This window comes from Halictus rubicundus, chromosome 1, assembly GCF_050948215.1.
Source record: "Halictus rubicundus isolate RS-2024b chromosome 1, iyHalRubi1_principal, whole genome shotgun sequence".
Taxonomy (NCBI): domain Eukaryota; kingdom Metazoa; phylum Arthropoda; class Insecta; order Hymenoptera; family Halictidae; genus Halictus; species Halictus rubicundus.
Window position 1 is genome coordinate 15,994,115 of NC_135149.1, and position 14,112 is coordinate 16,008,226.

The following is a 14,112-nucleotide window of genomic DNA, read 5'->3' on the forward strand; positions in this document are numbered from 1 at the left end:
TTTTTCCCCTTTTCCCAGCGAAGAACGCGAAAACACCGGCGCTTTGCGTTAATAATTAAAACGCCGCGACACCGCGCCGTTAGCCCGAAGAGAACGGAGAATAGAGCCGACGTCTCCCGAAAACGAAATCGAACTCGAAATCGAAATCGAAATCGTTCCGGCGATAAATTCGCGTTTACGATGACAGGGATGGCGATCGCGATCGTTCGTTGTCAAAATTCTGTACGCGCAACTTGCACCGCGAGGTCGCTGGTTTTGGCCCCGCGGGGATATCAAGATGAACGTTGATCCAAATTTACGTGGAATAATCAGTTACGCTTTCTAGCCAGCAAATTCGTGGCATCGTCGCCACGATGACTTCCGAGGCGGATGGCGAGGCTTCCTGTCTCGATCGCCTTCATCGAGAAGTACGAAGCATAATTTCATTACGATACTGAACTCTAACCTTTCCGCGGTACTGACTTTATTCCGGCGCAGGCGATGGCTTGTCTGGAAACGTTCCCCAACAAAATCATCGAGTTGAACGACTACGTGAACCAGTACATGCCGGACTCTGTCAGGAACAGCAGATACAACGAGATTGCCCCTGGACGGAAAGCCAAGTGTCATACGACGCTCTCGAATCCGAGAAATTGGGACTCGAACAGCGTCTCGGATTACAGTGGTAGGCGATTTTAGCGACGCGACGACCCGATTCGTAACGCAACGCGCGTTTCCTTCCGCGACTTTTCTGTTCCCGCAGTCGCGAGCTATTATCCTCTGTCGATGTGCGACCGCGGTGGACAGCGACACGGAGTTTGCAAGAAAAGGCGTTACAGAGGTCGAGGACTCCCCGGGTCGAGTATACGTCGTCGACCGAGTCCGCTTGGCCAGCTTCTGGCCTTTCTGGTCAGCGGTCTTGTGACCTGCACCAAGAAAATTGTGATCGCCCCGTCCCAGTACATTATCGACACCATGATTGCCGCCTTCTTCCAAAGGTAAGGCTCCCCTCACAGAATCTTATCTCGCGGCAGGAGGTAAAGCTCGTTTCCCGACGCGTTCGCAGACGCGAGCTGAGGAACGCTCAATGCGGTCCCTCGTCGAATTGGGACAGCTCTCTCTCGACTTACGTGACCACGGCCAAGAAGGACACCACGATCATTGGAAATCTTATCGATATCATGCGACCGGCCATGGTGAAACTGATCGCCGACACCACCACCGTAAGTGGATTTTCGAGTCGCGTCGACTCCTCTCGTCCGTACACCTAACGAAACTGACAACCGTTTCCTTGCGATCCCCGCGATCAGTTGAAACGCTGGCTTCAAGCGACCGCGTTGAACAACGCGTCGTCGACAACGACGACTACGACGACAATGACGACGTCGCCGCCGACCGAGGAGCTAACGAACGCGATCCGCAGAATCGAGACCATCGACTGTTGGGCTTACGAGCTGTTCTTTCATCTGAAGTACCTCCAAGTGAAACGCGCGCCACGCACCGCCAACAAAGTAATCCTTTACGCTAATTGCGGCCGTTACGTTCCGCGTTGCCGCGGTGAATGCGTCCATTTCCCTTTCGAATCAACGCGACCGTAACGACAATATTTTCAATCGCGCTCTCCACCTTTGCTAATGGTACTTTCGATCCGTCCACCGTCCAGGTAACGGCCGAGGCGGAGACGGAGGCGAAGCCCTCCGACGTGATCCACGCGAACCTGTGGCACCGTTTGGTCCAGCTGCGCGACAATTACATCATCCTGTACGACACGCTGCAAACGTTCGAGAAGATCCGCGATCTCGACCCGGAGAATTCGTCGGAATCGCGGCGAGCCTCGATCACGGCTTGACTTTCCGAGTTCCGACGAGGGCGATCCAACGTATTCGGATAACGCGGCGTGTCCAGCTTTTCCCGTTCCAGGGAACGCGCGAGCAAGAGCGAGCCGTGGAACAGGTCTAACTCGAGTAGAAGGTCCGTCCCGTACGAACCCCTCGGCCGTTTGTTTCGACACGAGCGAGCTGACATGACACGCTATTGTGGCTAACATTTAAACTTCGTGCCGAGGAAGGGAACGCGGACAGGCTACGAGATTTTTGCTTCGGCGGGATTGCGATACGTCGACCCCTGCAGTCACCGTTCGGCTCGCTCCGTCGCGCGGCGGCTTTTTTTCTTTTCTGTGGCCACGCAACCTACTTCGACGAATGTATCATAAAAGCCTATTTCACGGTGAAACGATATTATCGGCCGATAACATCTACGATTTCTCGAGACGTCGTGAAGTCTCGGCGCCGTTCGATTCTAGGCGTACCGTCTGTACCGCATCGTCGATTTTTCTGTACGTTCAGTGGAAAATAAACGAGGATAAATACCGGGGACTGTCCAGAGATCGTTCGGGGTGCATCGAGCAGCAATTGTCGCAAATTCGTTGCGACATTGTACAGTGAAATCTCGTCATAAGTGTCAGTTCTGACAAGTACTGACAATTAGACGAAATCTAAGGTTGTCGCCGAACGTTGCATTTGAAATACACAGTGCACGCTGGAAATTCAAGAGTCATTATCCGTCTCCAAGTTATAAACCTATGTTTACTGACCGATAGTGACAAGAAGGGTGAGAAAATGTCTTTCTCCGACGCAATGCTGCACGTAGAGACGGACAGCGAAGCTCGAGAGTGGGGTATACATTGAATTCTCGTTACGAGTCAGTTGCGCCGTTCTGGTGACTGACTCTTAGACGAAATCCGAGGTTGTCGCCGAGCGTCGCATTTGAAATACTCGGGGCACGCTGGAAACCTAAGAGTCATATCCGTCAACAAGTCATAAAAGCCTATGACTACTAAGCGATAGTGTCAAGAAGACTGAGAAAATGTCTTTCTCCGATACAATGTTGCACGTAGCTCGAGAGACGATGGTGTGAGTAGTTCCACTGACTCCAAATTGTAAGGTTGGCACTGACTCGTAATGAGAATTCACTGTGTGTACCCCGCGGTGGTGTGGGTAGTTCCAATGACTCCCAACCGCCAAGCTGGCACTTCCTTGCAACGGGATTTCACTGTATACAGTGATTTCTCTGTAAATGTCGCCTGGATGATGAATGTCGCAGAATTATCCCCACTACCGCGGGGTATGCCCCGTGAAGGGCCCCGAAGCTCGAGAGGGTATGTCTCCTGGACGATGCACGACGTTTGCAAGACCCGTGTTGTTGACATATATCGAGAATTCGCTGTATTGGCAGCGCACGTGTTTTCAAACGTTTTCCTAGCATAGACGAATTCTCCGCTTGCGGCGAGTCGAGGAGCTTGTATCTCGGGCCGAATGAGTCTTTTGAAATTGCCTGTAATTAGGAGCGCGGTCGAGATACCGATCGACGACGGCGCGCGGTGCCTCGGTGCCGCGGCGGACTCGATTGCGACAAGAATGGATGACGAATGGGATCGCTAAATCGACGCGAATGGCTTCGCAACAAGCGATCGGTCCGCGAGATCGGCACACGCGTAAAACGATTCCGTGACGGTGATAAATGCGGCTCACCGTTCACCGGAAAGCGTGCAGATTCCGTTCGCGCCGCGATCGAAAAGGACGAGCAACGAGGGATCGGTTTCTTTGCGCTCGCGATCGCGCCGTGGCGAGGGATCGTTCGCGAAGACGTTATTACGTTATTACGTTGACGAGATATGGGAACCGTGGCGAGTACCTCGGAACGTTGCGGCCACTGGTTTATTTTTGGTTGCCGACGAGACGAGGGAAGAAAGTTTCGCGGGAAAATCTCGTGGAAATGTGTGCAGGCGATCACGAGGTAGAAACTCTTTTCACCGTAGACTGATGGGTTAGGTATCCGTTAACGCATCTAGCCAGAGGTAAAAGCGTTAAACGAGTATCGACCCCAACTAACCTATGATCTTGGTTAATGGTTGATCGCGAGTTAAGCCTCGCTCCATCCATAACAGCCTCGAACGAAATCCCTCGAGTGGCTCCATCGTGCGAACGAACGGTAGTCACGACTCTGATTACGGACCATAATACCATGTAAAATGCCGGGGAACCGCACGAGGGGAAAAACACTGACGGAGAAAAAGGGGGCCCGGCTCCGGCTGTGTAGCTCCACTCGAGTCTCGCAGCGTGATAACGCCGCGCTGCGCTATGGAGCAATAGACGTCGAGCCGAGACTCGATGAAACGATCGATTTTCTATTAGGAAACTCGACTCCATCCTCGTTCCATCCTGCTATCGTCTGTGACTTTCGCGAAAAGAGATAGCCTCTTCAAATTCCGTGCAATGAAAACGGTATCGATTTGACGAGATTGTCGGAGACGCTACGTACGCTCACAGGGTCAAACGCGGTAGAGAGGCAGAAGCGTTCCTCCGTTCGAGAACGAACGGATATCGCAACCGTAAGATCATAGACGAGACTACCGAGATCCTCGTGAACCGTTAGAGTTAACGACGAGCGCTTTCCTACCTCTTCGCGATCTTTACGCCTCGCAATTCTACCAGTGGATGTGTCCGCGATATCACGGTAGCAAGAGGAGGCGGACGAACGAGAAGAAGATCCGTCCGAAAGACAACAGAACCAGGAGGGAGGCGTGATCGTATAATTTTCCCTGAACGGTCACGGCTATTTTCGCAGAATCCTCGACGATCTCTTCGATCGTTCACGATTTTCGTTGCATCCACGACAATTACAGCTCCTTGTTGCGATACGTTGCATTATCGAGATAGCGAGACCGAGGCGGACGTCGAATCGTCGATCGATTCGATACGATTCGATTCGCCGAGACGGATAAAAGGCGAGCTGACCTCGTTCTTCAGGATTCGTAGCCGCAAACTACAAACGCACGCCGCGCTCGTACACAGGCGCAGCGTAGCGGTATACCGTTTCGCGAACGGTGGACGTAACTGGAGGCCAACAATGCTCGTTTGCTTGTCGAGGTTCGTACAACGGCGCGGTAGAAAGGAAAATGATTTTATAATAATCATCGAGGCCCGCGCGCGCTGTATCCGTCTTCTACCGTACAGCGAAACGGAGTCGTGGGTGTGTTCCACGGGCACGTTGCTCGGGAACAATGTGACATTATGGTAAATGACCGAGACCATTGTCGTCGAGGAACGCTCGCTGTGCGCTGTTACGTTTCGTACTGATCGCGACCGGTTTGAACCTTCCCGCGAGCGTGCTCGGAGTTTCCTCGAGCGCAAAGAAGGGAGAAGGGCATCGCGTTCCGTGAGTCCGGGTACTGGAAAATTTGCGACTCGAATCGGAGAACTCGAAGGAGTTCCTCGAGGGAGCTCCGGCTCGGCCCGGGCGATCCTCGCGGACGCTTTCTAAAAGGTGGTGCACGATTACAGAAACCACGTTTCTTTTCCGTGGATACCGGAATAATTTATAATCCAGGAAAACACGAAGCGCGGATCTCGAGTTTCAGCCGGTCGTCTAACCGCACTCGCGTGTCTTCATCTGCCGTGATCGACGAGCGTGTGTGTGCAGTGCGTAATGTACGCATATGCGAGAGCGGTCGTCAAAGCCAGAGATCCGTGTACGTGCGCGTTGTCCTCGACGTACACGCCTCTAATCCAATCCGTGAAACTGGGAATCTCGGAGCGAGGCGATCGATCGATCGTCGAACCAGCCAACGGGTTTTCTATTCCTTACGCCTCACGCCTCACGCCTCACGCCTTACGCAACGCTTGTTTATCGCACGATCAATATTTCGCGATTAGAAATATGTATATTGTTATCCGCGTCGACGTAAATCCTTGGTCCGATAGCTTCGTATGATTTTATCGTTTTATCGCGACGTAAACCGTAACAGTACCTTGTCCATGAGATACCCGACGCAATCTCGGCTCGTCCCGTACGAGTTTTATATGCGCCTGCGAGAAAAAGGGAATAAACGTAGCACGGTTAATCCCGGAAATCGGCGTTCTTCTGCCGAGAAATCGTCCGAGGATCGGGACGCAATGCCGCGGTTCTTCGCCTCGCAGTTTTCCACGTTCGATTCATAAATGTTCCCGCTGCTCCTCGACTTTTGCTCGTTACTCGGCCGTAAAAAGGTATTGCTTCTGAATCTGCGCAAAGTCAACGGCCGTTTAGAGTCGACGTAAAAATAACATGTAAATCATGGTGTAACTACCACGGTACACGCATATACTTAATAACAAACGAGCAGAAAGTTTATTGCCCGAGTAGGCAGCGTCTATTATCGTTATTATTATTATCTCCGTGATTATAGCGGGCCCGAGAAGCCATCAAAAAGTTGATGAAGGTAGCCGTGCGGTAAGCCACAGAGTACCGTGCACTCGAACTCATTGACAACCTGTATCGGTAGTCGTAACGCGACGTGATGCAACTCGAGCTCGTCGAAGCGCACCATCGGTGTCGTAATCCTAATCCCGCGAATTAGTCTCGAGCAGGCAAAAGCGGCGAGACAAGTCCGAGGATTCGGCAGAGGTTTTCGGTTTGTTTTGTTGGCGCGTCGACGAGACGCCCACGCGTCCACGTTACGCTCGAGATAAGATTGCAACCGAACAGAGAGCATAGGATACGCGCCGTATTTTACGAACCGAGTTGCCCAACAAATCGGCCGATCGACGGTAATTGTTGTCCTCGGTAATACAACACCCCGACATCGACGCAAGGAATACATACCGTTACAGGGGCCTCATTAGCGCGGCTGATCTATAGCCGTGGAAGGATAACGGTGGAAAACGTCCGCGTCGTGAAACGCAACACTTTCCACGTTACCGGCGAACGGATTACGCAACCGCAGGTGTATATTTCGCTAAATGTTTGCAGGGAACCGAGTATCCCGTGGTCACGCGATCACTTTTATTCGTCTCCGGCGAAATCCGCTTCCTGATTCCGACCGGCTAGGCCCTCCACTGACCGAGAACCGAGAATAACGAGCGGTAATTTCGACTTGCTTCGAAATCTATGCTTCTCGGCTGTTACGCGAGCAAAGGAAAGTTCGCGGGCTCGCCGAATTTTGAGAAAACCCGTGCAACGACTAAGGGAGATCACGTGGATATCGCGTTTCATAATTATTCCTCAACATTGTTCGCATTAGACGCGAACGAGCGTGTTATAACTGGTGAAACGTCCCCGGTACGAAAAGTTACACAACGAATCCTTGGTACCACAATGCGCTTATTATTTTTCATTTTTAGCATCGGATGGCTTGTTTACAATATTAGCATCGCAAATGCGAGACGCGACTCTGCAACGCAGCACGCTGGTGTATTTTATACGCGTACCCCTCGCCGGCTCGCAGCTCACCACTCTCTCGGCTCACGGGTCCGTGGTCGCGAACGATTCGCTCGTGTAACGTTTGATTTTCTCGTTCCGCGAGAAAATTTATTTCACGCATACGATTACGAAAGCATGCCGAGTGGCAGGCGATAGATTTAAATTAATCAGGAGGCGACGGCGCACACTCCGCTTAAAGATTCATGGCATCGGAGATAAACGCGAAACCGATGTACGCTTCTATCGGACGCCTTGTATTGCTTAAGCGGAGATCGATTATCCTCTTCGGTGAATGATTTAATTAACGTTTATCGTTTTTCCAGTGAGAAGACGGGCGCGCGGCCCAACAAGAACGACAAGAACAGGAAGAAGAGAAGAAGAAGAAGAAGAAGACGAAGATGAAGAAGAAGCAGAAGAAGACGGAGAGACTATTTTCACTTAGGCATCGCGCAGAAAAACGTTCGGCATCCTAATACGAGTCTAAAATTATTAACGATAACTCAGCCGGAGTGTCCAGGATGTTTGCATAAGTTTATTGAAAATGAATATCCGCGCGATATAGTATCGAAGCTCTCGCGGGTCTGAATCGTCTAGTCGTTGAACGTCTAATAGAGTTATATGCAAGCTGGAACAACCGGTCTTGAACGTTGTAACAGAATATCGAAAGCCGAAGACGAAACTGAATATTCCTGAGCGAATCGCCAGCTAAACCGAACAATAAGCTGCCTCTACGACCGCGCGTCTATCCAATTCTCTTCCATTTTCGGCTCCGAACGATCAACGAACTCCGTTTCACGGTGCAAGCCGCCCGCTTCGGTTTGAAACCGGCGAGAGAAGTCGAATCGCGCGAGCACAATGGCACAAAACAGAGAAAATGTATTTACGTGTCCGGCTCAGCATGATCACAGCGAACGAGAAACACTCTCGCCGTTACGCTCGGCGGCCGAGCACCCGCTGATTGGACCCAGCCTGGCATCGCTAACGAGTACAAAGGCCGGTGATTTTTCGATAAAAGTTAGGCTAATCAGGGCTGACGTTCGAGCCAGACCACCAGGGAGAAGATGTTGTTTCGCGGCGTTACGGCATTCCTCGCGATTAGCGCTGATAATCAGCCGAGAACTGTTCCGAGGAACATCCTTGTTGGCCTGCCGAGGCAGGAGGCGGAGAAGGCAGTAGGCACGAGGTATCCTAAGCGGCCATCCTCGTCGCACGTAGATACAGACCAGCAGCGGCGTCCGGTCTTCGGCGCGGCGCGGCGCGGCGCGGCGCGGCGGCCAGCTGCCTACCGAGCACTCTTGGCAGAGCGCAAAATTCAGTGTCGTGAAAGGAACATATCTATTTACAAATCGGTGTTCCGCGATGATGAACGCCACGAGGCAGACTCGGGACAGAAATATGTATAACTGGATACGAGAAGCTTGAGCGGCACGCACGACTCGCCCTCTCGGGTATCGTCAAGTTCAAGGATGCCTTCGAGGTCTAGGTTCACCAGAGACAGCCGTGCTGCTAGCTGCTTCGCTCAACACCGAGAACCAGAGGGTAGGAGGACGAGAGGAGTGGAGAGGAACGGAGAGAGAGGGAGAGAACCAGAGAGGCAGAGATTCTTCCGTTTCGATTCCACGCTCGTGTATCTAAGGATTCGCTGTAGCGCTATAGCGATGCCTCGAGCAGATACGTACATTGTTTCAAAAGTGCGTAGTAAATTGCCTTGGTACGCGCGTAGTAAACGATGAGACGCGTTTCAGTAAATGCAAGGCCATGGTAGATCCTTCGACTCGATGCTGGCTCAACTTTTCTACGATCCCTGGTGTTCGAGTATTATATTGGCAACGCAGGACGCGCTCGTCCTCTCACCCGCGTGGCGGTCGTCAAGTTCAAGGATGTCTCGGGGAGGAGTGGCGCAGCGGCACGAGAATGCATCGGCCATAAGGGAAGAAGATACTTCTCGAGCCTCCTCGATTCCCGATCGGCCACCGTGCGCAAAATTCCAACCGCGTTGGCCTAACAACAATAATTGTACCGTTCGGATCGGAACGACGCGAAAGAGGATGCTCGCCGGCGATATTTTTCCCCCGAAGATTCGCATAATTTCCCCATAGAGAGGTATCCGCGAATATTCCCGCGATCGAGACCCATCGAGACCGTGCGCGTGTACTCGAGTTAGAGGGTCCCGATAATGATATTTATCGCGTCAGTTTTGAACGGGGCCGTTCTCTATCGCGCACCGACTTACCATTTCCAGAGTATTACCTTTCACGAAGGGAATGCAAATTTATGGTAGCATCAACGCGCCGATACGTACACGTACAATTACGGGCAGACTTCAGCACAAGGTTCGACTAGATAGCACGAAATACTTGGGCAAAAACGAGAACTCGTGCATTCCTTGACGTAAAGCGGCTGTAAATTCTTCGGGAATACGAGACCCGAGACTCGAAAGTGCTTGCCAATCCATCGAGGTTGAGAAACAAGCTAACACCTGCCGCGGTTCGCTCGTGAAAGATTGCTTGCGAGATTGCCGTAGCTTCGAATTAAAGTCGAGGAATGTGTGCACGAAAGAATAGGGAGAGCAGTCGGAACGTGGGACGAGTCAAAATCCGAGGAAACTGGAGCGATGTAGAAAATCGCCGTTCGAAAGACCGCGGCGCATACTTGGGCAGCGTGAGTCCGCGTGAAATCTCGACGATTCGATCCCCGCTGACTTTGAGAATCATTTCCCGAAGGAACTGCGTTCACCGCCATTTTCGATCTCCGCGGGTCAAAGTAACCGCGCGGATACGTTCGACTCCACCCACCGCTGATAATCTCGCGTCCAAGTTTACGAAAGGTGTGGTTGCAGCCTAACGACGGCTGTCCAACATCGTTCGCTAACGATCTCCGTCGATTACGCGTGCAATTAGGACCGGTAAAATGATTACGTAATTGTATGCAGCTCGGACTGGCCCTCGGCTATTCCAGGCATTCGAATACGGAGGAGGTGTATCGATGCTCGATCACAATTGCGTACGTCCATGCTTCACCGTTAGGGGAAACACGACGAATGCGAGCTCGGAGCGGCGCGGCAACGGGCGAGAGCATTGCTTGGCAGAATATCAAGGAACGCGAAACTCCAAATTTAGACGCATTCCGTGTTATTATTAGACGCAAGCTAGAACCGGAATAATATTGAGATATCGTGGAATCCTGCGGGGCAACGGAACGGGACGGATCTAGGAAATCGCACGGTGGAGTAACAAGTTCGTTGCACTCGATCCGAAGAATGTCGCAAACGGTGACAACGCGATTCACCGATGGAGGAATGATTGCCCGTTGACGCGGCTACGGGTACGAGTATAGGAGGGTTCGCGTCAAGCACGCAACCCGCTTACCAACACCCGAGAGGAATAACGAAACCGCACACGATCGCCGCCGCCACGCGACACTAGAATTTTTATCAGCGAGATAAGTATATATTCCCGCGAGACCCCTGCGTACAGTTATACGAACGATCGGCTAACCGCGACAAGCGACGTCCGGATGAGAACAGCGAGGATCTTCAATATGTACTCGTGTCGATACCCAGCATTTAGAATCGTCCAAGCAACTAGACAAAATTTTGAAGATAAATCGAGAGTGGGCGTCCGAGTGTCGGAGTATCGGTGCAAGGGACAAGGGATCGGCGAACACGAGCGAAACGGGTGAACGCGTTCGATAAAACTGTGGAGCGTGATTTCCGCGGGGATGGAAACGTCTCGTCGAGGAGCAGCCCTGATATTAATCTCTAGGAAAGGATATATCTCGTTACCACGGTGTGCCATAAACAAGCCGACCTCGTTGCGATCCAGACACACGAACTACGCCTTTGCCCTTAAGGGCTCGTGGCAACAATGCTTTCGCTTTGGCCCGAACGAACAGGATCTCCGCGAAGGATCGCACAGGCGCCAATGGCGATGATGTAGGTGGATCTGAATGCGGCATAGGAAGAGCGAGGTAAATAGTGAAAGGAGCTGAAGAGAGAAAACTAGTGGACGATCTGCGAGGTTAGGCGCAGCCACGGTGCAAAGTCACTGCACTCCTGTGCCCCGTTGTACCGATGCAACAGCTCCGTTTCGCGCTCGCGTTCGCGTTCGCGTTCGAGTTCGAGTTCGAGTTCGAGTTCACGTTGCCCGCCACCGCTGACGTTCGCGAAGTTAGGCGAGGCGGGGCGAGTGAACAGCCGGTTTGCCGGCTCGAGGTAGGTATTTTTCATTGACAACGAGAGAAAATAGGATACGCCTGTCTCCCCCCCGCCCCTTCCGTTCTCCCTGTCCCAAGCTCTGCCCCACCCCCGCGCTTCGCTAATGCTCGACGAGTGGAAAAACTTAGCGGCGACTATTATTAGAATCGTACTTAAATAAGATTATGTGGATTGTACGGACAGGTATGCGCGCTGATGGCGCACTATCTTCCACCGGTGTGCGCAACCCGCGCGGCGTATAACTCTGCGAGTAACGCCGTAACGAATCGACTTAATATCGCCGAGAAACGTACGCACACCAATAACCGAGCCGAGATCTATCCAGTTCTCCGGAGAGGCGCGCGGCGCGGGCGTTTCGCTTCGATTTCGCTCTATCCTCCCCGAAGAAACGACACGGCGAACGACCGAGCGAGCAAAGCGCGAGTATAATCTGCTCCCGTCACCTATGCTCACTCGTCGAGCGGTAAAACTCGACGTGTCGCGTCGCTCCGTTTCCTATCGTTCGGATCGGAACATCGCGAGGCTCTTGTTCGGGTTCTCGGCAATCCAGGCGTCTAGAGTGCTTCTTCGAACGCGGAAGCTCGTCGTGGTCGCGGGGGAGTGCGCATGCCGCGTACAGCATGCAGCGTGCACCATGCAACAGCAGCACCGGCATCGTATCGCTCGTCCGCTCGCTCTGCTCGGCCGCTCGACCGGCCTCCTCGGAAGGTCGTGCCATTCAGCGGCCGTTCACCCGTCATCCCTTTCTTTTTCTACTCTTCTCCTTCTTCTTTTTCCTACCTAGCTATCTCGAGTATAGCCAATACTCGCGGCATTGTTACCGTATAGATGCGCCAGTATGTTCGCCGCACGATCGACCGCTGCATCGCGCGTCACGCTTCGGTCCGGGACCAGAGAGGTTGCCCCGTGGAGGACTCCGTTGAAATCGAGAGCAACCGAGCCACGTCTTCCGTCTCTTTCTTCTTTCTTTGATGTCCTGTGCCCCCCGGGACAATCCGGACCGCTCCAGGCTGGAGGAAAGGGGCGAAAATCGCGAGAGATAGGGACGCGAGTAAAACGAAGAACCTACGACGAGGATAAAGGCCCGGACAAAAGACGCATCGCGATACGGAACTGGCCCAGGATTCGTTCGTTTGTTCGCTCGAACGCGGCAGATACGCGGAGGCAAAATAGGCGCATTTACAATGGCTGTCGGCCGATACGATTAGCGTCCGGACGCTTTCATAGTCGCCTGCGTATCGGCAAATGGACTTGCCACGGACGTTCACCTCCCCGTCCATTTGTCCCGTTTGTATCCTCTTATCTTTCTAAACTGGCGTTCTCGTAACCGGTCCCCCGGAACTCGTTCATCACCCAGACGATGGGACCGGACGGACTGCCAGGGCGGTGTTGGCCAATTCACGGGGACAAACCCCGATTACGATGACCCCTGACGACGAATTCGCCAGGCTCGTAAGCCTCCGAACACTCTGCGCGACCTCCCTTCTTCGGATACTATCTAAGGAGACGGGAGACCCGGTTCGGTTTCTTCGCGATGAAAAGAAAGGACGACATGGAGATACGCGACTAATGACGAGGAGAGCGAGTCGCGTGGATAGACGGGAGGAATTCGGTTCGTAGATTTTCTCACGAGTCGCCTTGCCGGCAAGACGAGTTCTTCCTCGACGTTCTAGTACACTAGAAGCGATTTCTCTTGTTAATCGCGACGCATGTCCTCCAGTCTTCGTCCTTGGGCAGAAGAACGCACGATCGATACTGCGCAATCCTCGATAACCTCTTTGATTAGAAGAATTCAACGAGAAAGAGATCCAGACGGCGCCAGCCGCTGCTCAGAAAAAGCGGTCGTGTGAGACGTTCTAATGCTCGGATACCAACGAGCTTATACGTATCTCCAGATGGTAGAACCGTTTCTCGTTTCTCGATCGACGTGGACAGTTACACAGTAACCCTTCCTATAACGCGGAGCAAAAATTTCGATGTGTATGAAATTTCATTTAATTTCAACCGATTTGTACCAATTCTGAGTTTCTTATAACGCGGCACGAACTGATCACGTTGTAGGAGGGGTGACTAAGCTAGCACGTAACGTACTTGTTGCGCCCCGTGGCAAATGCTCGGCGTACCGTCTCCTTTCGTACGTCTCGAGGATATATCGGTCGAGTAGGGTACGCAGGGAACGAGATCTTTGGCAACCCCGTCACGATTTCGAAGAGTTCATAAACTGTCGGCCGCTTAACGTCGGTTTTCTATCATTACGCGAACGATTATATTTTCGCGATTCAACGTAATTAAAGCAATTATCGATAGACGCCGCGGCGCTGATTCCGATCTCGGACGGACAAAGATCGAGGAGGCAGGAGACGGGCAGGTGGGTACCGCCGCTATTATATCGTGAGAAACTATGCGATTAATTTCCTGCTCCGCGAGTTGCCGGCGCTACCGACGCGACGCGGAGTACAAGTTCCAGTGGCAAGAACCACGATACCTTCCAGCGAAGGCTAGTCCACGGTTGCGTCCGGAGCATGAACTTCCGTCGAATAGTTCGTCAAAGGATTGCGAGGAATCGTTCGAACGAAAATGATTAAACGATTATCCGTTCAAAATCACCCCCTAGTTTTTTCACCAACGGTTCGACAACTCGGCCAGTTCGTTCGTTAGCTTTAACGGTTCGTATCGCG

At 52.4% G+C, this 14,112-nt stretch overlaps 1 protein-coding gene across 1 annotated transcript; it reads left to right on the forward strand.

Moving 5' to 3' along the window:
• Nucleotides 1–765: 765 nt before the first annotated feature.
• LOC143361559 (uncharacterized) lies at nucleotides 766–4,565 on the forward strand. Its single transcript, XM_076801053.1, has 7 exons — nucleotides 766–977; nucleotides 1,046–1,202; nucleotides 1,290–1,490; nucleotides 1,643–1,794; nucleotides 1,900–1,950; nucleotides 2,579–2,655; nucleotides 4,414–4,565. Exons 1-7 carry the CDS (start codon nucleotides 766–768, stop codon nucleotides 4,563–4,565), a joined length of 1,002 nt encoding a protein of 333 aa, XP_076657168.1.
• The last annotated feature ends 9,547 nt before the right edge of the window (nucleotides 4,566–14,112 follow it).

Excerpts from the sequence above, each read along its gene's own strand:
- LOC143361559 (XM_076801053.1), top strand. The coding sequence starts at position 766 with ATGTGCGACCGCGGTGGACAGCGACACGGAGTTTGCAAGAAAAGGCGT. Across the intron at positions 1,491-1,642 it reads CGCCACGCACCGCCAACAAA|GTAACGGCCGAGGCGGAGAC; the intron begins GTAATCCTTTAC and ends TCCACCGTCCAG. Across the intron at positions 1,951-2,578 it reads AGGTCTAACTCGAGTAGAAG|TGACAAGAAGGGTGAGAAAA; the intron begins GTCCGTCCCGTA and ends ACTGACCGATAG.